We start from the raw sequence: 26659 nt of genomic DNA on the forward strand, positions 1-26659 counted from the left end.
TTCTCGGGGAAGCAAACAGTTTTCAGCCTATAGACAGATGAATTACTTGAGCCCCACGTGTCAAGAGATAACCTCTTCCTTAATATTCCAAACCACACAGTTGTAAATTATTCTCTGTTAAATATGGTAGTACTATTTTGAAGTGGTATAGAGGATTCAGTAATCCTCATTCCTACCCTATAAGGCAGGCCAGCACTATTTTTGTAGGCGGGGTAGGGGGGGAAAGGAGCTGAGATTGAAAAACACTCAGTAGCCATATTCAGACATCACATTAAGCCATGGTTTAGTGGAGCCAGGCCTACTCTCAGGCTCGTGTGTTCCTCCCTTCCCCTCACACATGGTCAGGAGGATGAGTTTGGACTAACCTGGAAAAGGGTTTTACTAATCTATTGGGGGCTACCAAGAGAAGAACTGAATGTTGCATTCCTATGCTGGGCATGGAAGAAGCAAGTTTCCTATCTCTAAGAACCCCACTTGCTGCTAGCCCTCCTCTGGCAGACCACTCACTTGCAATTCCAGGTCACCTATAGGCCAGAGTGTAATTGAAAGAACGAGTTAAGGGATAGCAAAAGCTTCCAAGCTCCAATCTCTCTCAATGGAGCAAAGAAAGCAGAAGAGAGGAAGGACAAAAACCAGGAGACATAGACAGACATCTTCTCGACACACTAAACCGTGGCTTAACCCAGGGCAGGGAACCTGTAGAGGAGGATTATTAGTTTGTTTTGCTTTTGTTCTTCTTTTTATTGCATATTTCTGTTGTTTTAACTTGTATTTTTATTCTGTGAAATGCCCTGAGATCTTCAGACAGAAAACAAACAAGCAAGCAAATATAGACATCTAAGATTATAGCATCCTGGACCATTGGCCAGGTTGGTTGGGGTTGATGAGAGTTGGGAGTCCAAACAACTGGAGGGCACTATGCTGAGAAAGACTGGCTTAAAAGTGCACGGCAAAGTATTCTGAACTCACTGGTCTCAGAATCAAAATCTGTAGCCAAGGACGTAGTCAACTGGGGATTTTTCTAGCCTCGAGACCTTCCATGAAAACAGAGCGAGGCTGAAATCACAGGCACACTGGGAGGCAAGCGCCACTGGTGTACGTTATGCACAAAACTGGGATGCAAAATCTCAGAGGAAACCACTTTAGTAGATGACCAAGCCAACGACTAATAGTTAAAACTTTCTCTCCTCTTCTCTCTTTCCTGACTGTATTTTCTCGCCAATGAGCCCAAGCAAATCACTATAATTAAGATTCTGAAGATAAAAGCATTTTATTGGTTTGCAAACCCTGGGTATTCATCTAACAAACTATTCGCCTCCCTCCTTAGTAAGACAAAGCAGGGCTACTGGAAGAGAGGCGCTGAATTAAATGGGTAGTTAAAAAGGAAGGATGAACAATTTGGAGATGCTGTGTGCCTGGCTCCATAGCACATCGCGCACCCGTGGTAGGGAAGGACGCAGACCTATTGCCCAGCTTTACATGCGGAATTAATAAACTGCATCCACAACTAATGGCCACAAGAAACAGGGTGTCAAGTCAGAAATGCTTCTTTTTCAGTTGGGGTGGGGGTTTGGGGGAGGAGATGCTGTGCCACTCCAGCTCCCCAGACCTCTGCTGTTGGCGACCCGGCAAAGTGGGAGGAAAACGGCTTAGTGACTGGCAAGCAACAGGCACATAAAACCCCCTCACACACAGAACTAGAAAAGCAATTACACGCCTTTGCTCTCCCATTCCTTAGTTTTTATAGGGCTTGTTTCGGAATCCAAGCAACTCTGTGCATTAGCGAGCGCAGGGAGAGGTTGGTGGTGGTGATGATCAAGAATAGCTGTAATGATACACTTGGGGGTGGAGGGCAATGAGACACAGCTGCAATACATTTTCATTGCCTCTCCGTTACAAGGTATTACACAATGCACACTTTCCCAGAGGAATCCAAAGTCTGGACTCTCTTTGGGGATTGCTTTGTTTCCCCAGAGGGAAAAATTGCCTCTCCTCTACCCATGGCAGCTACATTGCCAGGGGTGTAGAATATAGGGAGTTGTTTTATACTGAATCAGACCATTGGTCCATCTAGCTTAGTATTGTCGGCACTGACTGGCAGCAGCTCTCCAGCGTTTCAAACATTCTCCCAGCCCTAGTTGGAGATGCTGGGGATTGAACCTGGGACCCCCTTGATGAGGGGTAGCATATCTGCTCCAATGGAGTCTTTGTCTGTACTTGTACACTTGTAAATAAAGCAAATATTTTTAAATGACACTCAAATCTCCAGTGATCTCTCCTCTAAAGAAAGCCAAACCCACTGCCCCTGGAATCTATTATGACTCAGGGAAGTGGGGAAAGCACAACAAATATGTTTTTTACGGCATAACTCTTCTACAAGAAGTGTGATCACACAATCTTACTGTCTAGGCTTGCTTTCAGGGCATGTGGATTTTTATGAGCACTACATGACATCACAACATGTCCACCAATGGCTTTCAAAGGGAAATATGCAGCCATCCAATCAGAGACTTTTTGCAGTCTCACAACTTGCAACCGCTGGGGTGGGAGCACAAATGATCAACACACACTCAATGCTTTGGGGTGTGGGGGGTGAGATAGGAAATCACAATAAACAAAATTACCTTCTTTTCATGATACTAATATGCAAATCCTCCTCCTGCTTGACATCAGGGTGGTGACCGTTGACCTTGTCGCTCTCCTCACTGTCGTCACTGTGTGAGAAAATGGAGGGAAGCTCTTTCTTTGGGGTCCTGGTAGGAGGCAAGGGGATGGTCCTCTTCTCAGCAAGGCGACCCCGATTCTGCGGAAGGGGAGATATCCGGAGTCGGGGGGGGGGAGAAAGAGGAAAAGATCAGATTAGGTGACTCAATCAAGATGTGCTGAAGGGGGGAGGTTTTTTAAATACAGTCAGTCATCTGTTGGGGTGGCTCTGTTGACACTTCCATAATCCTTATGCAAAACAAACTATAGTTTATGTTAATGGTGTTAACAAACCATCATCAAAGCTGAGGCGTACAGCAGATTATCAATTAGACCTTCGTTTCTTACATTACAGAATGATTAAAAGCACCAGAAAAGGCTGCTGAGCCTTTGTCTGAATCTTTTGTGGCTCTTTATCCACAGCTCTATAGCTGTTGGGTGGTGATAGCTCCTTAACCAGTTTGGCAGGAGACTGGATTCCTATGCAATACTAAATTGTGGTTAGTATTAACTAATTTTGTAAACCAAGTAGATGCTTTAATTAATGAGTAATCTTTAACCACAGATAATAAACCATAGCTAAGCTGCAGGGCTCACAAGTACAGTGGAACCTTGGTTCTCGAACGCAATCCGTTCGACTCCCAAAACCGAAACCAAGGCGCGGCTTCCGATTGGCTGCAGGAGCTTAAAGCGGAAGCCGCGTGGGTTGTTCGACTTCTGAAAAACGTTCAAAAACCGGAACACTTGCTTCTGGGTTTTCGGCATTTGGGAGCCGATTTGTTTGTCAACTAAGCAGTACGAGAACCAAGGTTTTCATTGTAATGCTATGCCATGGTTTAATAAACCATAGTTTAATGCACCATGGTGCTTGGGAACCCTGAGAAATGGGAGGAAACAGCAGTGGATGGGAGACTGCAGAGGAAAAAAGTGGCAGGCACAAAAGGGTTAAATACCCCTCCCATTTGCCACTCTAAAAATGCCTCCCCCCCCCAATATTTTACATTCAGTATTCAGCAACCAACACAGGAAGGTTCCAAATATGCAACAAAGTATACAGTTGCACCCTAACAAAAATGACACTCCTGGTTGTTTTTTAAATTGAAGCCATTTCTGGAAATCTGAGCACAGCACCTATATTGAGCATTTAACTCCAGCAATTGATGCTTTCGCCAGGGACCCCCAGAGCTCAATGCCTAACCTCCCCGCTCCACCCCCACAGCTAGATGTCGCAGTGCACCTCTTTCCCGCTAAGTCACAATTTATCGCATCAATTAAGAGTCAGCGGCCTGCAAATTCCCAACACACAACTGCCACGGGACTGCCTCGAGTGCGGCTCCAGAAGCTGAGGAGGGGGACGGTGCCGATCTCAGCTCATAAAAATCATTTAATGGCCATTATGGTACCTAAGAGCAGTTACTTGGTCTCAGTGGCTGCTCAGGGACTCATCATACTTAACTAGAGAAGGGGGAAGGAACAGAGGGTGTGTGTTGGGGATTGAGAACAGCCCTCGCGGAAACTATTCAGAGCCCCACACACAGAGAAATAGGGGGTCCTGTTCAGCTTCCTTTAACAGCCCTGCCAGGCTCACAATCAGGGGTGGCTCAAGTGCACACTTATGGGTCAAGTGGCCTGCATTTGCAACTCTAACACAGCCTCTCCCCCAACTTGGTGCTCAGATGCTTTGGACTACAGACCCATTTACACAATGGACTTTCAAGCAGCAACGATCGGTTCTCATAGAATTGTAGAGCTGGAAGAGACCTTGAGGGTCATCTAGTCCAAACCCCTGCAATACAGTGGTACCTCGGGTTAAGTACTTAATTCGTTCCGGAGGTCCATTCTTAACCTGAAACTGTTCTTAACCTGAAGCACCACTTTAGCTAATGGGGCCTCCTGCTGCTGCCAGAGCACAATTTCTGTTCTCATCCTGAAGCAAAGTTCTTAACCTGAAGCACTATTTCTGGATTAGCAGAGTCTGTAACCTGAAGCGTATGTAACCTGAAGCGTATGTAACCCAAGGTATCACTGTACAAGAATCTTTTGCCCACTGTTGGGCTTTTTGCCCAACTTCTCTTCTGCACTAGGGCAGGGGCCGGGGCCGGGGCGTGCACACGCACATGCGCACGCACACACACACTGCTCCTGTTGCACTACTGCTGGCTGAATGCAGAGTGGCATGAAACTAAATTTTATTAAGTTGGGTCCATTATTTTCAACAGGTCCACCTGGAGTCAAACTTAGCTGAATGCCACCCTATAATACCACAGTCATTCCTCCAGATTAACCTAACACATCAAAGTTAATGGGTTGTAGTAAATGCTAGTTCTACTCAGATTAGATTCCTAGCACTGCAAGCCAATGGGCAGGCTTGCAGTTTGCTTCAGCATGATTCTAGTCCACTTTATTTAACCACCACTAGTCCTGATGTTTTGCAGATTACCAAATGTGTATTAAGAGTCCTGAAGACAACGGAATGTAGACAATGCTAGTCCTTTTCAGAGTAGACCCCACTGAAATTAACACAACTTAGGTCCATTTGTTTCAATGGATCTACTCTGAGTAGGATTTAGCTGCATGCAACCCAAAGATGTGACCAAGAACTTTGCATCAACATGTGAAACATAGTCCCACTCATATAACCTACTGCATAATTTCTATTACTGGCACACCACCCCAAACAATTGGAAATGTTCACAAACATTCCATGTCATCACAACACCTCAGCCAATGGCTAAGAGGCTTGCAAATAACCTGCCGCTGGTCTGAGCCTCACAGATACCATAGTGGAAAAGAGGTTTCCTAGTCACTAAAAATTAGGTGCTAGGAAAAAGTTGGCTGAATTCAAGGTCCTAATTTGTTCTGGGTTTGTTTCCTTCTCGGGGAGTAACACAGCAACTGAAGCATATATCAAACATCTGAAACATTTCACAGTTGCTAGTCCAGCATCCTGCCTGGGAAAACCATCACCACCGCCGGACATGCACAGCCTCCCAAAAATTTAAAACGGCATTTTAAGAGAGTCCTAGCTTTGTTCACTTCCAGTACAAACACTGGATCAGCCCAAAGGAAGTCCCTTTGGATGTGGCCTCCTTTTATAACCCTGAGATAATCCTCCCTTGCTAATAAGAGTACTGTGCATCATTGTGTGCTGGGGGGCAGGGAAGAGACCCGAATTTTATCTTCTGCCTCTTGACTTATTATGTTTTTGAATGTGTTGATATGACAATATAAGAGGAGCCAAAGGTCCATCTAGCCCATCATCCTGTTGGCCAGCCAGACGCCAGTAACACATTCAAAAAGGAGGACATCAGTGCAGCAGTATTCTCCCCATTAAAATTAATTAATCTAAGCTAGCAACATTCCTTTATTTCAGAGAATTGTAGAGTCGGAAGGGAGGACGGACGTCATCTAGTCCAACCTCCCTGCAGTGAAGGAATCTTTTGCCCAATGTGGGGCTCAAACACATGACCCTAAGCTGAACAGCCCCATGTTCTTCCGACTGAGCTATCCTGAGTTCTGTTAAATTGGTCTACTCTGATTAGGATTAATAATGACTACAAGCCTACCTCTTTCCCCAAATCACATCTCATATTTGCTTAAATCTGCAGCTCTAAGCTGAGCGCGCGTGTCATATTCTGCTCTGATCTGCATTAAAGGCAACTGGTGAAATTTATCAAATGCCACACAATTAAATCCGAGGCCTCCTTTGAGCCTGAAGGCCCGGCAAATGGCCCTCCCGCCTGACCACTGCTCCTCACTCTAATTGGCCCTGGTGAGAGCTAGAGTTTAAATATGCATTTTAATAATATGTCATTGCTTTGGTTTTATCCCCATGTTGAAGAGCGCTCCGGGTCTCCCAAGAAGACGGAAATCAAAGATGGAAAGGAGGCTAAAATTTCCACTCAAAGAGGAGCCAGTCAAGGTTAGCCAAGTTGTTAAGACAAAAGCACCCCCAAACCACCCACCCAAACTAACCCTTCCATCGTAACTCCCACATTAAGCCACATTTTCCCCAGCCCATTTTAAAAATAAAAAATAAAAAGAGAAGACGACGTTTTTCCGCAGCAGAATAGGAAATAACCGAGACGGATCTTCCAGATGAGAACGGAGGGTTGGAAAGTACAAGAACAAGGGGGAGGAGGAAAGGAAGGACCCCTGTTCTCAGAGGGAAGGTCAAAGCGTATCAACGCCCTGGTTGTGATGTAGCACAGCTGCCAGAAAACGAGGAAGGATTCCTTCCAGCAGGTCCCCGGCGAGCATTTAATTGATCCCAGAGACGCCGAGGCCTCAGCTAGGGCGGAATTTGCAATGTGTTGGTGGGGGGGGGGAGAGAGACGGGGGGAAATGAGAGAGACCAGAGAGAGACGCTTATGTGAGGTCATGTGGTGGGAAAGGCTGGACATTGGGGGGGGGCAGGGGGCAGAAAATATTGCATCTTGACATAGGATAAGGCATCTTCACTGTGGCTACCAGTCACACTGGTTATGTTCTTCCTCCCCTGTCAGAGACAGTATGTCAGTTGCCGGCAGCAGCAGGTGAGGAGAGCTCTTTTGTGCTCAGGTTCTGCTCACGGGCTCCCCATATGCACCTTGTTGGTCAATAGGTCAGCCTCTGGCCTGACCCAGTAAGTCTCTTATTATGTTCATATAAGTAGCAGTGAAGGAGGGCTGTTGCCTGTGGGTTTCTTTGAGCCATCTGGGTGTCCACTATGGAAACTAAATAAAAAAAATTTAGCACTATGGAAACTGTACTAGATGGGCCTTTGGCCAGATCCAGCTACAGGCTGCTCTTATGTGGAGAAAGGAAGCCAACTCCTGAGTAGTTTAGCTCCAACCAACACACTTTTCGCCTTCCTGGCAAATGAATAAATAAAGGCAGCTGCAAACACGTATGCAGGAGAGGTTGTATAGAGCTCAGTGGCAGAACACGTACTTGGCATGCAGAAGGGACTGGGTTCTTCTTCCTACCTAGCTAGACTCCGTCTCGTGGGTCCCTTGCCATCTGTAAAGATGCCCCCCCATCACTGCCTGGTCATCTCACCGAGCCTCTTGGGTGGAGGCTGAAGGTGCTTTTTGCCTACCATCACCACAGACCACAGAGAGAGAGAAGTCAAATGAGCTCCATATGGAGAGGAGGCCCCAAAGTTTTCATTCCCTTGTTTTCATTCCCTTGTTACTGACACACGAAGGTTTGGTTGCCCTCCAGGAGCCTGGAAACCACGGCTGGGAGGAGAAAAGGGAAGGCCCACAAATTTCTTATTAAGAAGCCATACCAAGAGTTCCTCAGAGAGTCCTCTGTCCTTCCCCGATTCCACCCCCGCCTGTTTTAAAGCCAGCTGCGATTACCAAAAGGGTCACACCAGGTGCCCAAATAAGCCCCCCCGTCTCTCCCCCAGGCCTTCATTACACATCGCAAGCCAGCGTCTCAACGCCGCCAATTTGTTTCGATAGCAAATCCAGGGGCTGGGGCAGCCCTCGCCTCACTTCCTGGTGCTTAACCAGCTTTGCTATTAAAACCCAGGCCGCTGATAAAACAAGCTTCTCGGGTTCCGTGCCGTCCTCTGCTCCGACGCTCAAGTAATGAGGAAATGAATAAAAGAAGAGGCAAGCTCTCTCCGCAGGCTTTGCTGCCAAGCGCGTTTCCCTCATCACCTGTCAAAAGCGGCCTAGTTCCTCGCCCGATTGCTAATGCAGTGCATCTCTCATACGGATAGGAATTCACACTGTGCAGCCACAAATGAAGCCAGGCAACCCTTATGGCAGGAGGTCTTGGGAGAAATGGGGGAAAGTTAGGTAGAGCCCAAAGGGCACATCCTGCTCTGCAGAACACCCACATGCACACACTTCCACAAAACGACAGGGGAGGAGAGTCATCTTGTGGTGAGGTCCTGTTTGTGGGCTTGCTTACCACCGGGGTATTTGGTTGGCCACTGTGAGAACAGGACATTGGGACTTGATGGGCCACTGCCTTGTTCCAGCACTCAGGCTCTTATGTTTTTATAGGAATTACAGTGGTACCTTAGTTCTTGAACGCAATTTGTTCCGGAAGTCCGTTCAACTTCCGAAACGTTTGAAAACCGAGGCATGGCTTCTGATTGGCTGCAGGAGCTTCCTGCACTCAAGTGGAAGCCGCGTCGGATGTTCGGCTTCCGAAAAACAGAACACTTACTTCCGGGGTTTCAGAGTTCAGGAGCAGATTTGTTTCTCAACTAAGTCGTTCGAGAACCAAGGTTCCACAGTATTCTGCTATCCTAAACATGTCTTCTAGGGACTAAGCCCCGCTGAACACACCGGGGCCCACTTCTGTCTAATCCTTAGGGATGGGGCAAACTTTTCAGTTTTGGTTTCTCTCTGTTTTTCATTAAGTTCAGCTCTCCACAGTTCCCCATCAATTTGCCTTTTTTTTTTTTAAGTCCTCCTGAAAATTAGCACGAATTTCTCCCAATACACAATTTTTTTATTGCAGTTTTGTCTAATGTACACATTGCAAAGCAATTTCCCTTAACATAATGCATATTTTACCCTAACATATGCATTCTGATTTCTGGGGCACTTTACCCAGTTGGAGAACTGCTCTGCAAAATTCTGAAAAGCGTGAACTTCAAAAGGGGGCTGTGCTTAGGTTCTTGTATTGTTTCAGATTGTTAAAAGTAGTTTTGCCTTTTAATGTAAACTGAATCAGATTTCTCCCCTAGCTCTAGTAATAGCACAAAGCGCTGTAGCATTAGCTGCCTTCTGCTATGGACTTGACAGCAGTAGCCAATATGTGGACAGCAGTCCATGAAAATTTCTGGGGAAACACACTGAAGGGTGTGAAATAATATTTGCTTGCGGCACTACTGTCTAACCTCTCTGCTATCAAATAAAAATGAAGGCTCAATCAATAGCCAGCATCATCTAACTTTCTCATAAACTTTGTGCAAACTAATCAAAATGAGTGTTTAACGAACAGGCCTGGATGTGACCAAACCCAGCTGCATGACTGGAAAATATCCTGGACCACTACTAGGCTCAAAGAAATGGCAAACTTTCTGCCTCTAATTCCCATGAGACCATCTCCACACCTCCTTCCCTACCTAACCTGTCTCAATGATGGATGTTTTAACTCTCTGCCCCTCACTCTCCCCCCCCCCCAAAAAAAATAATATATTGTGGAAAACATATAACACAGAGATGGGGGAAATTGGTTTTTCAGAACCTATTTTTTAAAGCAGTCTTTCTGAAAATGCTCCAGATGTTTCATAGAAGGGAAGATTCTTAGGTCACATCAAGACCTGGAGATCCTCTTTTCAGCACAACAGGAAGTCATGCTCTGAAGCTGGTCCTTCAAGACACAAAGACAGGGTAGCAGAGCATTGGGCTAAGAAACCTTTCTTCTCAGCAAGGAAGAAAGATTCCTTAAAGCAGAAGGCTGCCCCCTGCTTGGAAGTCTTCAGCTGAGAGAAGACTTTGCCACCAGAAAAGGAGACAGTTGAATCCAATTCACAATGTGCAGGGAAGAATTCAGCTTCTTTGAATTTCTCTAAAGCAAGTTCCTAGCCCTTCTAGTTACGGAGCTATGTTTTGAAAGGGCGCTAGCAACGGCGGCTGAAATCTCAGAAGTCAGAGGTATTTTCAGGAAACTGAGTGTGGCATTTCACTATCTCTCCTGATCCCACGAGAAACCAAAATAAATTATGCAAATTTTGAAAGATTGTGCGAACTTGGCCCACTGAAATAATTTATCCAGGTTACAGAATGTGGTTTTTCTTAGCACAAAACTTTAATATTAGTCTGAGCAGAGAATTTTAGTGTTGCCAGTCCTATATAAGCAAAGATTCAACAGGCACCCTCACTTTTTTACTTTCAGGTGTCTCCTGAACATCTTTTCTTTTATGCCGAAGGGGCTTTGCAGCTGTTTCTTTTTGTTATTAGCCAGTCACTTTAACCAATTATCAGTATTGTTTTAGTGGTGTGTTTTAATACCTTTTTCTATTTATTAAAAAGAAAAAAATTCCAGGCAACATAAATTATCTAGAAGAATAGCTCTGTTGGATCAGTCCAGTGGCCCATCTAGTCTAGCATCCCGTCAGTACTCACAGTGGCCAACCAGATGCCCCAATGGAAAGCCTGCAAGCAGGACCTCTGCTCAACCGGAACTCTCCCTTTCCTCTGGTCTCCAGCAACTGGTATGCAGAGGCATTTTGCCTCTGACAATAGAGGCAGAACAAAGTAATTATCATCCCTTCCACATCGGATGTTCTGGCTGTGAGTACCAATCCATATGTTGTCAGAACAGCACTCTCCACGCCCAAAAGGGAGGTGTCGGCAGGCTTGATGGAGCCCTGAAGTTTACATAAATGCAAGACTTCTTTTCAAACAACAACAAATACACCTTGAAGGCAAACCCCGAAACAGCCCAATGAGAACTGAACATGCTCAGTATTAATGGAATGTTTGCTGACTGCCTGGTGGTGGTAGGAATGGAGTGGAGCAGCAGGAATCCTGAACAGCAGCAGTCCATACGCTGCAACATTTTGTTGCAGGTTCCACATACCATCGATTCCTCCTCCTCCTCCATGCAAGGATTGGTTTTTCAAAATAATCTTGAATTCGGTTAACGCCGCCCAATCCCTTTTCTGTGTTTAGAAGCAAGCTTTGCTGTGTTTCAATAGGGCTTATTCCTCAGGAAGGATTGTAGCTTTAGCCTTCTGAACTGAGCAGAGAGTTTAGAGCAAAGAGGTAAATATTGGCCCTGTCAGCTCGTAAAACTGAAGCCACCCGGATTCTTCCGTGCTTTGCCTTAGCCCAGGACCTGGAACAGCACCGAGCTTTTCTGCCGCCCCAGGATACCAGTAAATTCCACCATGGGGAAATTCCACATGTCGGTTACTTTGGCAGAACATCTGTTGGGAGGGTTCCCGTGTTCCTAGGGGGTAGAAACCTGCCTGGGCGACCAAACTCAAAGAAACGTCAGTCTCTTTCAGCAGAAGCAGCTGATTTTGGCATCCTTTTTCCTCCAGCGAGTTGGAATCTGGACACTTGGAAACTGGAAGAGTCCAAAACCATCATGAAAACCGGAGAGGCCAAGTGTATTCTCTCTTTTTTGGTCTGGAACAGATTGAGTTTCATGAGTTCTGGCTCCTGACTCATCAGCTGCCTACAACCCCCCACCCCACCCAAACAATCCCTGAAATCAGACCCAAGATTCTCTCCCCCTCCCCCAAGAGACAGTAGATTGACCAGCTCAGGTCCATAAATTTAAATGGGTCAAATTTTAGTCGGACTTTAGTTGGATATAGGCCATTGGGAAAGAAAGTGCATGCAGACGCTTGCTTTTTCAAAGGATCAGAGCAAAGTCAGGTCCAGCAGAACTGATTTGAGCCTCAGAAAGCACACAGAGCTGACAGACGAAGTGGGGAAGAACGTAACTCTTCAACTTGCTCTTTTAACTCAGTGAACTTTTCAACCACCCTCTCAACCAACGGAGCAGTGTGGGTCGGGACGGTGGCCCAGAGGCTTTGTGGGTAACCAGCAGGAAGACCTAAAAGGGCACCACTGCCATGCCCACAAGCACCAAACTGGTGACCCCTGCCTTGGGACCCTCACAATCTCCCCTCATAAATGTTTTCATCTATTATCAGTGCCCTGCTTTCCAACTCAACTCTTCCCAACCCGGAACATATTAAGAGTTTGCTAGAATTTATGAATTACTCCCAGCTTCCTGGCCTTCTGCTTGTCGCCAAGGAACTGTGAGAAACATTTGCAGGCACGGAATGGGTGGAAAGCAGAACTGGCCAAGTTTTCTGACCTTGGCGGTATTCAAACTCCTCACGTCCTCGCTTCCCTTCTCCAGGTCCTATATTGCCTTACTCCCCGGGGTGGGGTGGGTGTTGTAATTTGGAAACTAGAAAGTTTCCTTAATAGCTTTGTCAAGGGAGCCCCTGAACAATTTTATTCCATCAAATCAGGCTTCGGTCTAAATTACTCTTTGGATCTAGATGCCACTTCGGCTAAAAATTCCTTATTGCTTAGGAAGGCAGGATTGGGGGTGGGAGGAGGCGGCTGAAAGAAAAGCCTGGGCCTCGGAGATAATCTGCTTGCATTTACTCAAGGTGCCAATAAACGAGCACTGAAGGCAGATGGTAAATTCTTTGCACCTTTCGACTCTTTTGATCCACATCTGTTTGAGACAGGATGGATAATTTCTAGAGGTCAAGAGAGCAGTAGCTTCTAGACAAGAGAACCAAGAAGCCTCCTTTCTGAACTTGCTCCTGCTATTATTTTGGTGGTGGGGTAAAAGACAGCATCCCGACCACCTGGAAATGTGGAAGGAGGGAGAGTGGAAAGGATCAAAAGGGAGGTGTGTGTGTGTGTGTGTGTGTGTGTGTGTGTGTGAATATTCCCAGTTTCACATCTGACCTGGACTAAGTCACAGCGCATTTCTATGCCAGAATTCTCCCAACTGCGCACCCATATTGAGCATCCATCCTGATTTGTTTGCAAAGAGATTAGATCATGTTGGCTATTTAATGAGTTTTCATTCTGATTTGTTTGCAAGGAGTAAAAGCAGGTGTTGTCCCACACATTCTGCTGCATTTTCCCATCATTATTCATACTGCAAGAAGTCTGATCTTTTGGAGAAGCAGGTTTGTTGTGCAAGGCTTCCCAATCAACTATAATTGTCTAATGTGAATTTGCCCTTATTGACTAAACCCCGCCTGGAAGCACCCGTAAAGTACTTTCAGATCCCCAAGCTGACACTTATCAACAACTGCCTCATACAAAGTCAGTCTGCTGGGTCCATATGACCCAGAACTATCTGCACCAGGCACTGGCAAGCTAAGGCCCATGGGCTGGAAGCAGCCCATGGAGGTCGCATAACCGGTCTATGGACCCCCGCCACCCGCTTGGCCAGCTCCCGTGTGCCACGCTAAACTGGCACAGAGCGGGGACCGCCTTCCACGATGCTGGGCGGCCTCCAATTGGCTGCAGGAAGCTCCTGCAGCCAATGGGAAGCCGTGCATGCCTCCTCTGTGCTGGAAATCGCATCTGTGCATATGCAGATGCCGAAATCGCGCACTCGCGCTCCGGCCCATGAAGCGATCTCTGCAGGAATTAAACGGCCCACAGCAGGTAAACCTTGCCAACCCCTGATCTACACAGACTGGTAGCAGCTCTCCTGGGTCTCTCCAAGCCCTATGTTGATAAACATGGGATATTTTGCATGCAAGCAAGAGCTCTGTCACTGAGCTACAGCCCTACATAGGTTGTGATGGTCTGGAAATGGAAACTCAAATTGTGTGCAATGGAGAGTTTATTCAAGTAAATTTGTATGGGCATTAGGTACCTTCGATATTTCACTCAGTTTCATCCAAGAAATGGCTTCTCTTTAATAATTGGACCAGATCAGCAGAAAAACAATGGAAAACAAAGCAGCTAATGTGGTGTAGCATTAAGGGGGTCAGACTAGGACCAGGGAAGCCAAGGTTCTAACACCAGCTCAGCTATGACGCTCCACAGGAGATGTCCTTGTCAACCTAACCTGCCTCAAAGGGTTGCTGGGCCGGCTGCCAATTTGTTTCCAGGCCAAGTTCAAGGCTGAACCTGGGACCTCCTACATGAAAGGCAGGTGCTTACCACTGAGCTAAGGTGCTTTCCCTCAGAGTGGTCCTTTAGAAAAGGTATTCCCCATCTTCTCCTAAACGCTGGCAAGTATCTGGGAGTCCACCACATGACGACCACCCAAAGAAGTCCTCCAAGCTGTTCACTGTGCTGGAAACTTTTCTTTTTTAAGGAAGGGTATGAAATTGCAAACGCCTCTGAGAGAATTTGTATGAAGATCTCCATTGCCCTCTGCCCTTCCATATAAGCTTTCTCTTCCCCCTCCCCAAGAACACGTAAATTCCACACCAAGCCCATAAGAAATGTGTGTGTGCGTGTGTGCGCGCGCACAAATTTAGGTTTCCATTCACAACCTGCTTGATGATTTGTCTACTACATGGGGGTGGGGGTGTAGAAGAGATTTTCCAGCAAATTGCATTACTTTGTTTGGTCAATTGGCCTACAAATTGATTTTCCTGTACAAATAATGAACATTTATGGTTATTTTCCCTATAGGCTTGCTTTATTTGCCATGTAACAAAGAGTGATTTTCCTGGATTTTTTGGAGACCTGAGCTTATCGCTGCTAGTAATTGTGCGTGCCTGTGAATTTGGGGGAGGGGGGGAGAGAAGAGGAGGAGGTTGCAGACAAAAGGGAATCTCTTCTTGTGTTCTTGTAGGAGATGCTCCAAAGGGAGAGGAAACAAGAACTATGCAGGAGTGTGTGCTATTCTCCACACTAACCACGCATTTACCATAATGCCTACTTTGGCCCTGGGGGAGCAGGATGGCACCATGAGGAGGGAGGGGAGGATGCACCGCTGAGCTTGCAATGGTTACTTGCTCAGTAGCATAGCATCAGTAGAAGGTCCCAGGTTCAATCCTCAGCATCTCCAGTTGGGACTAGGGAAGACTTTGGTCTAAAACCCTGGAGAGCCACTGCCAGTCAATACAGCTTGACAGTCCAATGGTCTAGCTCAGTAGAAGGCAGATTCCTACATTCCTTTTTCTCAAGGGACGGGGCCAAAGTTCAGTGATAGAGCACCTGCTTTGGATGTAGAAGCAGCTTATTAATTTCATTAATAAGCAGAGTCATTAATTTCACTCCCCCTTGTTATCCCTTGCCGAATTACCTGGATATTGTTCCACGGGCATTTAGGATATATTACAGAACATTAGGTGACGTAGCCCCACCCTCCACTCCTGGATGAAGGTGAACGGAAAAAGAACTAAGCGAGGCCTCCCAAGGACTTCCTAACCAAAACACAAAAGGGGGGGGGGGGAATTGCTGGTTCTCATTAAGAGTTCTGCTTCTCAGCCAGGGGTTCACTTTCTAAAGCCTTTGTGGGGGGCCCTGAGGGAACTCGTCAAGCCGCTGGCGAGTGGGGATAGGGGACAAGCCAGCAGCTCCAACAAATAGCAAGAGTGGCTAGGTTGTGGCAACATTTGACAGCTTAACAGGTGCACTGAACAGCTGCTATATTTAGGAATCATTAGCAAAGTACATGTCTTCACACATTTGCAAAGAGACTAGGAGAGAGTAAAGATACTGAAAAAATTGGGGGAGGGGGACAAGGATGAGAGAAAGTGGATTTTGCAGGCCCTTCACCTGATCGCTCCCACGCCAACTCCACAGGAGCGCACGTACAGACAGGTGGAATTGAGGGATAAGAAACTGAGGACCAGAAGAAAGATGGCAGGAAGACCCAGGAGACATCCCACCTTCTCTCCAAGGTCTCAACTCTGGAAATTTTTGAAAAGCAGGACAGCAAGGGGAGGTGTTCCCTATATACACACAGAATTTGGCTGGGTGGCATCTTGCACACCTCCTTCCAGGAACTCCTGCAGCCAGATGTGGCCCTTACCTCTGTGCAACAGGCTACATTCAAGCAATGCAAAATACAGGTGTCTACACCCTCCTGCTCATCCAGACAAGCAAGAGTCATTATCACAGTTCAATGAACTTTTCCAGACAGAGAGACAAGAGAGTCAGTGAGGGGCATGACATGAGAATGGGGGTTGGGCTAGGAAAAGGAATGGCCTATAAGAGTCCTGAGAGCCTGATGGAAATGTATGGAGGGCTGCATTTTGGCCCCCAGGCCCCCCCCCGTGCTTTACATGACTCTTGAAGCGGCCATGGAATTGTATGTAGATAGGGGTCTCTAGAAAAGGAAGCACCAAGATGCGGTTGGCCTGTTGGCTTAGCCTTACAGCACAGAAGATTTCGACTACGGCTGCATGTTAATTCTGCACAAGGGAGCAGGGAGTAACAATTTCTGCAGGAAATTCTGCAACACATGTGAGGGTCCTGCGAATTAAGGACTTTTGCACCACTGTATTTGACTTGAATGAATTTATTCTGTGTGGTTTTACTATTTCACAAGATCTCTTCAGTTAATTGTGGGGAGGGGAAAGGGTGGATACAGGGCAACTCCTGATCATTGCAGGAAGGGGGACTGGAAGGACATAGAAAGAGCCCTCTTGGATCAGGTCAAGGGTAAATGTAGTCCAGCATCCTGTTCTCACAGTTCCCAATCAGATGCTTAAGGGAAACTTGCATGGACCTAAGCGCAACAGCAACTCTCCCCACTTTGGAATCCCAGCCCACTGGCATTCAGAGTCATGCAGCCTCTGCCAAGAGAGGTAGAACTTAGGGTTAGTAGCCATTTGAGTACCTTACCCTCCACATTCAGGCATTCCTCAGGCTGTTTTGGATTCTGCAAGGGTACCCCTAAGGGCTAGAAACCTATGTCCCTTTTTTTAAAAAGAAGAAGAAAGAAATTTCTTGGGGTGAGAAACTCCACAAATCGCAGCACAACCTGTGCTTTGTCTCCGCTCCCGCAGAACTGCAGTACAGGCGCCATTCTGGATGTAACCCCGAGCCGTAGCCCAAGGCCATAGCCCAGCTCAGCAGATCAGTACGCAGTTGAATAAATAAATGGGCCACCCAAGCGTTAGTTCAAGCCGGCGCTGTGACATGCCCCTGACAATATCGATTCCTGGAGCAAAAGCACTGTGCAATGACCCAAGAGCCTAGCGTTGTAGTGTGAGCCAGGTTTGGTCAGAAGCAGAGACACAGAAAAAAATAATGCCCCAATACCTATGCATACAAGAAACCCACCACACTATGCTTTGAACTAACCCGTGGTGGTGTGCCCACAATTCTGCTGGATTTGCCGCATGCCATCACTTCCCACAACAGCCTGCAGCAGAAGCCAGAAACACTCTGCAACTGGGGTGGATTTTTTACTTGCAAGGGATTTTCTTTCCTTCTTGGCTTGTTTTTAAACCTGGGAAACACTCAAAAACAGAACCCCACAGAGTAAATAGGATTTCCCCCTACCCCCCAGAGTCCTTAAAAGCTGTACAACGTAAGGGCATAATAAGAGCCAATCAGATGCCTCTGGGAAACCTGCAAGCAGGACCTAAACCCAACAAGAACTCTCCCCATTGGTGATTCCCAGCAACTGATTTTCAGAGGCATACTGCCTCCAACAGTGGATGAAGAAGATAGCCGCTGTGGCTAGTAGCAACTGCTAGCCTTACCCTAGAAATCTAGAGAGGATACTAATCTATTTTAGAGAAAGGGCCAGCGCCAGCAACCTTAAGTAACCACTGAGCACCAGGATCGTAGCAGTGGTCCCCAACAGTGATGTGCACCAGAGTATGTTCAGAAGCCTATTTTTTCCAGCGCTTTTTTTATCCACGTGTCTACTCAGAGCAAATCTTAATCGGATACCACCCCTGAGCAGGATTGGAGGGTAGGAAGAGTGAACAAGAGAGATGCAACAAGATGAACAAACTAACAACACAGCAATAGTCAGACAGGGCAAAACTCACAACCCTGACCCCTCAAGCCTAACTCCAGACCCCCCAAATCTGTTCCTTTCAGCTTGCACAACCATTGCACAGTGAATCCTTTATGCCTTACAAGATGAAATCACAACAACAGGCTAAGTTATCAGCACAACCCCAGAGGGTGTGTGTGTGCGCGTCTGTGCGCATGCGCACACACCCACGCACAGAGTGATGGGGGAGATTGTCAACATTCACTTTGTATTTTTCTAACCCAGGGTGGCCGCGCTTGGGGTCAGCATCTGGCTGCCTGTCAACCTCCCGCTGTTCTCCGCTCCTTTATTTATTTATCTCTCCCTAACCCAATTTTCCGGCTGGAATGGCGAGAGAGTGACGGCAAAGTAACGTGATTGAGGCGCCCCGGGCAAAATGCCTATTACCTTCCCTGACTCCCCCTTAATCAATAAAGCCGTTTTGCTGCCTGCTTCTGAAGCAGAGCATGCCATTCTGCAACAAGGGCCCTCGCACCAGGAGCACATGCAATCCGAGCCAGAGGGGGCTGTACCTGGGGTGTGCAATTTAATGTGGCTACTCTTCATGGTTGTGTGAGATGCATGTATGTGTGTGTTTTCCATATACAGGGTACAAAAGAATGATAGTGTAGGCTGGAGATGGGAGTGTGCAATTGAAAGAACTGTGACCTGAGGGGTTGAGTTTTCTATGTGAATCTATGGGTTGGTATATGTAGATCTGCAAATATAGATATGTAGGAATGTAGGAAGGCATAATTTTCTCTTCCACCTTGTTATTCATAGCATGCAACTGTGAGAACAGGATGCTGGACTAGATGGGGGGGCGGCATTCTCAATCATGTATCATTTACAGATTGAAAGCAACAGCAACAGCAAATACAATTGATTTGCATTCTGGAAACGGGACGGATAAGCAAACAGCAGCAATTTCTGCTCCCATTTCCATATTCAGCAGAATTCTCTAACTTCCTTATATGGAGGTTTTAGAGATATACATATGCACACAAAGAATAAGAACCTTTGGGCGCTCAAGCTGAGTATGAAAACACTGATTCTGGCCTGCAATTTGTTTCCAGCATCTCAGTATTCCCAGGTATACTACCTCTAAATAGGGAGGTTCCATGTCTGGCTATTACAGCATATAACTGGAAATCTCAAATTTCTTCATTTTTTTCCAGAAGTGTCTGAATGCCCCACAGATTACAAATATGACGCAAATAAATAGCCATGTTGATAGTAACAAGACAGTAGGCTCAGACTGGGCTACTGGTAAACAATCACATAAGTTAGTTTTAAACAGTACTAATTTTTTGCACACAATTCTACTACTTTGGTTGCTTGAAGCTTTTGTTGTTGAATGCATTGCCCCATGAGACAACTGAGGATGAATGTTTTCAACTACAGTATTTGTTTACTGGAAAAAAGCTCTTTGCTAGCACCCTGCCAACTGGGAGAGACAGCACCATCCTGAATTGTTCTGAGGGAACAGTGTCTTGTGAATGTACAGGTGAAAACGAACAATACACTATTGTCTGCAAACCATCAACGTTGTGCTGCCGCCTGTAGTCAGAAAGGTGCTAACAAAGCGCTATCTTTTCTAGTGAATAAACACTTGATAACCAACTAGAAAAGGATAGTACTTTGATAGCACTCTACTAACTGGAGGAGGCAGCACCATGCTAACAGTTTGTCGCCAATAGTTATCTTGCCTGTAGCTGCTGAAGGCGATTGGGCGGATGGGGACGAATTTGCCAATATTGCCAGTGACAGAAAAGCAAAACATTGTTTTGGCAGGTGCCTGTAACTGAACACTGTCTTAGTAGACATCGCCCGGCTTAACATACCTCTCGCTTGCCTTTGGGCAAAACGTTTGGCCCTTGCTGAAGGACGGCAGTTCTCATTATGAGCAGGGAGGGGAGGGAGAAGAGCGGCGTTCAGCACATTTCCCAACGGTAAAACTGTACCCTGCGATGCATTATGGCCCAACTGGTTTCCCCCCTCCTGAACAACCCACTGCTATTGACATCCTTCCAAGATCGTTAAAGCAAACATCAAGGAAAGGGAGAAATTTGTTTGTTTAAGGAGGTGCAAGTCTTGACAAAACAGACCCTAATCAGTTATTTAGATAATTGAAAAGCCGCCAGGTCTTTGTTACCTGCCAGGGCCAAACAGGAAAGGCTGGGGAGAAGGAGAGAAAAACACAGACAAAAAAAAAGCAGCCAGACAAGGACTAGGGCTCAAATAGCATCCAGGTGTGGAAATAAGGTTTGGCTCACAGATGAAAACCACACAGGGCTCGTTGTTTCAACGGCAAAGCTTGATCTTCTGTCCTTTGCAATAGTTTGTGTCACGGCTGTAAACACAGCAGCCGGGTTTTGTTTTTTTAAGTGGAAGAACAAAGGGGTACTATTTCTTTCTTATCCTACCCTCCTCCCAAGGAACTCTCAAGGTGGCATTGGTGGTCCTCCCCTCCATTATTATTTTCAGAACAACCCTGTGAAGTAGGCCTGGCTGAAAGAGAGCAAGCTTTTTTAATGGGCCTTGGGAGATTCTTGGCCAAGTGGGGAGGCGAACTTATGCTTTGCTCCCATCCTGCCCTTAGTCTGACACTCTAATCATCGCACCACGCTGCATCTCATGGTCTAACATGCAGTCTTCAGGTTAAGTACGGACCTCCAGAACGAATTAAGTACTTAACCTGAGGTACCACTGTACTTAATTCGTTCCGGAGGTCCATCCTTAGCCTGAAACTGTTCTTAACCTGAAGCACCACTTTAGCTAATGGGGCCTCCTGCTGCTGCCGCACCGCCGGAGCACGATTTCTGTTCTCATCCTGAAGCAAAGTTCTTAACCTGAAGCACTATTTCTGGCTTAGCGGAGTCTGTAACCTGAAGCGTATGTAACCTGAAGCATATGTAACCTGAGGTACAACTGTATCATGCAGTACCCGTAAAGGGGCTGACTCCACAGACTGAAACCGTTGAGCGGGCATATATATAGCGTAAACTGGTTCCAATCCATAAGGGCTTCATATACTATCTGTAACACTCTGAACTTGTCTCTTACTTCCCTACCCACTGGGAGGGGGGCATTTATCCAGAGTATATATATATTTTAAAATTCCAGTAAGAAGCTCCTTGCAACAGATTCTGTACAGCGAGACTTCACCTGTTAGGCTTACTGCAGGAAGGCTTCCATGGCACACATTCAAAAAACTGCCAAACATCTCCGGAAGGGGAGGAGGGGGAAAACGCAAACAAACCTCAAACAGGATAGATGAGAAAAACCTCAAAAGCTCCTTTGTCCCTTTTGGCCGCCAAAAGACCTGCTTTGAATGGTGGGTGGGCTGCTGCGGGCTCCGCTCCCCAAACAGGTAACAAGCAGACTTTTGAGATCGCTTTAAGGTACACCTCACTCTCGCCTCCTCTCTCCTGACTGGTATGAAAGCTTAAGGAGAGAAAATGTGCTTCTGGCATGCCAAAGAAACATAGAAAGTTGCCTGAAACAGAGACAGACTTTTGGTCCATTCAGCTCATAGAATCATAGAATTGTGGAGTGGGAAAGGGACTCCAAGGATCATCTAGTCCCACCCTCCACAATGATTTTTGCTAGCTTACCCGCCCACCAATAACCATGTTTACCATCTCTGACTTTAAAAAGAGGGAGTTAAAATAACATTTTTTTTGTTAAAGATTGTCATTAGGGACAACTTTCATTCGCCACAGGTGCACATCTATTTACCAGCCAGCCATAACTCCTTCTTCATAAGACTCCTGCAAAAACAAAGCTGATGGGGTCAGGGAAAGGATATGAAAAGTTATTGATCCGAGGAGAATTCATTTTACCTACAAGGGGACAGGACTTTCTCACTTATTTAATCAAGGGCTGGCATCAAAACCATAGCGAATTTTAGTATTATCTAATTCTACCTAATCTCATTCGATCACTATTGCTCCACCACAGCTGAGAAGGGGAAGTCCTGCCTGTTCTTGTCTTCAGGTGCTATCTCCTGTTGCCTTAGCAACGCAGCAAAATGCCAATTCCACAGAAGTCAGACCTACCACATTCATCTCTGGGTTTATTTTTTAAACTACAACCCCTATATACGGATGTGTTTAACCCATATACAGGGGTTGTACTTGAAAATAAATAAACTGGGGTGCAGATATATACCCCCTCCCCAAGAGCAAGCAGAGAAAGGGGAAGGGGGATTTATGCACATCTCAAAAATCACCAGTGAGAGATTAGGTTAAAGGTAAAGGTAAAGGGACCCCTGACCATTAGGTCCAGTCATGACCGACTTTGGGTTGCGGCGCTCATCTCACTTTACAGGCCGAGGGAGCTGCCTTTTGTCCGCAGACAGCTTCCGGGTCATGTGGCCAGCATGACTAAGGCGAAGCAGAGCAGCGCCCTTTACCTTCCCGCCGGAGCGGTTCCTATTTATCTACTTGCACTTTGACGTGCTTTTGAACTGCTAGGTGGGCAGGAGCAGGGACCGAGCAACAGGAGCTCACCCCGTTGCGGGGATTTGAACCGCCAACCTTCTGATCGGCAAGTCCTAGGCTCTGTGGTTTAAGAGGAGAAAACAACTCATTTTGGCCACCCATCATCCCATGGGGCTCAGAGTGGCTTATAATGATTATATCTTCCTAAATACATAAAAATGTAATGTGTCACCATGTTCTGCAGTTCACGTGGAGGTTTGGAGTCAAGCAACAAATGGAGAGCCACAGGGTTCCCCAACCTTGTTTGAATCAGCCTCAATAAGAGCCAGATCAGGCACGCATGCAGAAACACAAGTAGTCTCCTTTCTGGACCACATTCCCCATCATCCTTGAGCATTCATCAGGCTGGGTGCCGGGGCTGGTGGGAGTAGGAATCCAACAACATCTGCAGGGCCACAGCTGCCTCTGTCTTGCTCTGCTGAAACCAAGCCTAAGAACTCATAAGTGACCCGAACACATTAATCTTCCTCCGCTTACTTTTGGCTTTCCATCTCTTTCCCAGCCCCCAAGGGCCAATGGTCAGGGATAATGGGCAGTGGGAGCAGCCAAACAACATCTGGACTGCCACAAGTTCCCCGTCCCTGATTTACAAGGTTAATTACGCAGCTGGAGCCCTGCAAGGGGAAGAGCAGCTGGCAAAGGCAATTCTGAGCAAGAAAAACAGCTGGTGAGGGAAGAGGATTAGGAACTCTTGACTCCTGCTCCGTTCAAAAACCACAATCTCCCAAACCTTCTTTCCATTTAAAAATAAAGCACACGAAGGTTGGGGTTTTTGTTACACATATCTGCACATATCATTTGCACCACGGCCCGCTGCAGTGAGAGGAGGAGGAGGAGGAGCAACTAAAGGCAAGGAACGATGAAGAACTGTAAGTGCATCCGAAAGAGATAAAAGACTTAGCACTGGCAGTTCAGAGCCGACTGAAAAGGACCAAGGATGACACCTGGAGAAAAGGTCCATGAAGGTTAGTATCGCAACAGGCGAGTGAAGTGCTAGCTAACATTTCAACGTGAGCACAGGCTCCAGAAGGCAAGTAGGCATGACGGGGGAAAAGTAGACGCACTCTCAAACTCTTTTGTGTGTGTTTTAAAAAAGAGCATAAGAATAGCCTGCTGGATCATGACGATGCCCCATCTGGTCCAGCATCCTGTTCTCACAGTGACGAACCAGATGCCTGTGGGAAACCAGTGAGCAGGACTCTCCCCTCTCCTGTGGTTTCCAGCAGCTGGTAATCAGAAGCATTTCTGCCTCCAATTGTGGAGGCAGAGCACAGCCATTATTGCTAGTAGCAATTGATAGCCCTATCTTCCATGAATCTGTCCAAACCACCCAAGCTGGTAGCCGTCACTGCCTCCTGGAGAAGCGAATTGCGTAGTTTGATGGAGAAGTACTTTCTTTTATGTGTCCTACAACTTCCAACGTTCAGATTCATTGGATGTCCATGAGTTCTACTGTTACGCAAGGAGAAAAACTTTTCTCAATCCATTTTCTGCATCCCATGTATAATGTTATAAACTTCTACCACGTTACCGGTCGGTCGCCTTTCCACTAAACTGAAAAGTCCCAAACGCTGCAACACTTCTTCATAGGATAGTTGCTGCCCTTGATGATTTTGGTCGCCCTATTCGGAACCTTTTCCAACTCTACAATATCTTTTTTTGGAGTGAGGTGACCAGAACTGTACAGTACTGTAAACATGGTCACACCATAGATTGGTATAACAACATTATGATATTGGCAGTTTTATTTTCAATTCGTTTCCTAATGATCCCTAGCATGAAATTTGCCTTTTCCAGGGCTGCCACACACTGGGACTGGCATCTTCACTGAGCTATCTGCTATGACCCCAAGGACTTGCTTCTGGTCCATCACCTCTAGTTCAGACTCCATGAGTGTCCTTGTGAAATTAAGATTTTTTTCCCCTCCAGCATGCACCACTTTATACTTCTTTACGTTGAATTGCATTTGCCATTTGCTGCCCCAAAAGTTGTTTACTGTCAAAAAAATATATAAATGCTATTGAATCCTCAGGATTGTTTTCAATAAACTTCTGTGTCTATGCTAGATTTTTTTCCTGGGTGGAAGAAAAAAACCCCATGTCAATACCTCTTTTTTCAAAACCCAAGAACACCCAGCTTAAAAGAACATATGCACACACCCAGGTTACTTTCAGATGACTCGTTCATTGAGCATTCATTCTCATCTGTTTGCAGAGAGGTGAGATGATGTTGCTTCTGCAAGTGCCCATATTTAGTGAAACCTGACCGCTGTGCTGCGAATCTGGGCTGCATTCACAACATGCATTTAAATCACATCCCCGCACAATAAAAAAGAATCTGCATTGGCCACTACAAGAATGCTGGACTAGATGGGCCACTGGCCTGATCCAGCAGCACCCTTCTAAGGCGAGGAAATATTCCAGGCCTTTCTAGATCTTGAACACCCCATTGCAAATGGGGTGTGAAGTTCAGCATCATAGACCTTCTATTTTCAGGAAGAAAAAACTTGAAAAATATTCACAAGCACTTCCCCTCCCTGGATTTTCCCTTGCCGCACCTCCGTTTGCACAAAAAAGTTTCAAAAGGCATAGAGTGCCTCCATCAAGAAAGCTGAATAAATTATGCAAAGCTTAACAGATGCACGCAATGAAGGACGACAGTTAGCAAAACATGTTGCAACGGCAGGATTTTGCTTTCAGAGCCACAAAATTGGGTAGGGGAGAAGGGCTTGAGAGGTAGAGAATCTTTAATTTTATTTTTAAACTGACTGCTGATCATTTATAGGAAATTATACAATTGCTCATTTACTAAACTGGGCTTTTAAATAATAAATCTATCCAGATAATTAAAATACCGAGACGGTCTGGTTGAAACGCAGGCCAATTTGGCAAGTCCGATTGGAAAGAGCTTTTGCTCAAGGGTGTCCTCCCCTCTCCGCCATGTGCAAAACGAATCAAGAGCAATTAAAACTCCGGGCTCTAACCATATCCAGAATGTGCGTAAGGCTCTCCTTCTGCACATCTGGGAATTCCCACCCTTCTGCCTCCTTCAGGCACGTTACAGCGGAATCCTGCATCGGATTATACTTTCGACCCATGGGGAGGCATGATTTCCACTCCGTCTTCACTATCATCCGGGAAGCAAATTAGGGCCAAGGACAAGAACTAAGGGAAAGATGTACTTATAAAAGAGGAGGTTCAATAACGTTTAGCATATCAGCCCCATCAGAAGAGAGCTAAAGGTGGCCCTAGCGCAGTGGTGCCCAGGTTGAATCCCTGGTGTGTGGGATACCCTGTGCCCGAAATCCAAAAAGCCACTGCCAGTCAGTGTAGACAATATTGAAGTGGATGAACCAATGACCTGATTCTTTATAAGGGAACTTCCTAAGTTCCTGTCTCTTAAGGAACAGACCAAAACTCCGTGGCAGAGCATCTGCTTTGCATGCAGAAGGTTCTGTGTTCAAACCCAGGCATCTCCCAGGTGGGCTTTGTAAGATCCTCTGCTTGTAACCCTGGAGAGCTGCTTTCAGTTAGTTAAAAACTAGAAGCTGTGTCCAAACCCTACACAGATAGTATTTTAGTTGCCAATTAAAGACATCTATTTGCTTGGGCCTTTGAGGCATAAATGCTAGCAGTGAAGTCAGCAGCTGGTACTAATTTTAATTTTTGGAAATGCAGTTTCCGGTGCTTTCACTGCAATGCTATTTACTGCCCTGGGCTCCAACCGGAAGAAGGGTAGTATAAAAAGGGAATGACTGTTATAGATGATGGGCCAATGGACTGAAAGTCTACATGGATGTGTCTACCTATGCATAAGAACGCAAGAAAAGCCCTCTTGGATCGAGCTAAAGGACATTAGTCCAGCACCTTGTTCTCACAGTAGCCAACTAGATGCATATAATAATAATAATAATAATAATAATAATAATAATAATAATAATTTATTATTTATACCCCGCCCATCTGGCTGGGCCTCCCCAGCCACTCTGGGCGGCTTCCATAAAAACAAAAAATACAGTAAAATATCACACGTTAAAAACTTCC

General features: G+C 46.1%; 1 protein-coding gene across 5 annotated transcripts in view; it reads right to left on the bottom strand.

Moving 5' to 3' along the window:
* The window catches only part of SAMD11 (sterile alpha motif domain containing 11), a 159787-nt gene that overhangs the window by 108558 nt on the left and 24570 nt on the right, over nucleotides 1–26659 (bottom strand). For all 5 annotated transcript variants that reach the window (XM_053400823.1, XM_053400822.1, XM_053400820.1 and 2 more), the window contains exon 3: nucleotides 2625–2803. In XM_053400823.1, coding sequence (XP_053256798.1) covers nucleotides 2625–2803 — 179 coding nt within the window. The remainder of the gene's footprint in view (nucleotides 1–2624; nucleotides 2804–26659) is intronic.

Source organism: Podarcis raffonei, chromosome 8 (genome assembly GCF_027172205.1).
Source record: "Podarcis raffonei isolate rPodRaf1 chromosome 8, rPodRaf1.pri, whole genome shotgun sequence".
Taxonomy (NCBI): Eukaryota; Metazoa; Chordata; class Lepidosauria; order Squamata; family Lacertidae; genus Podarcis; species Podarcis raffonei.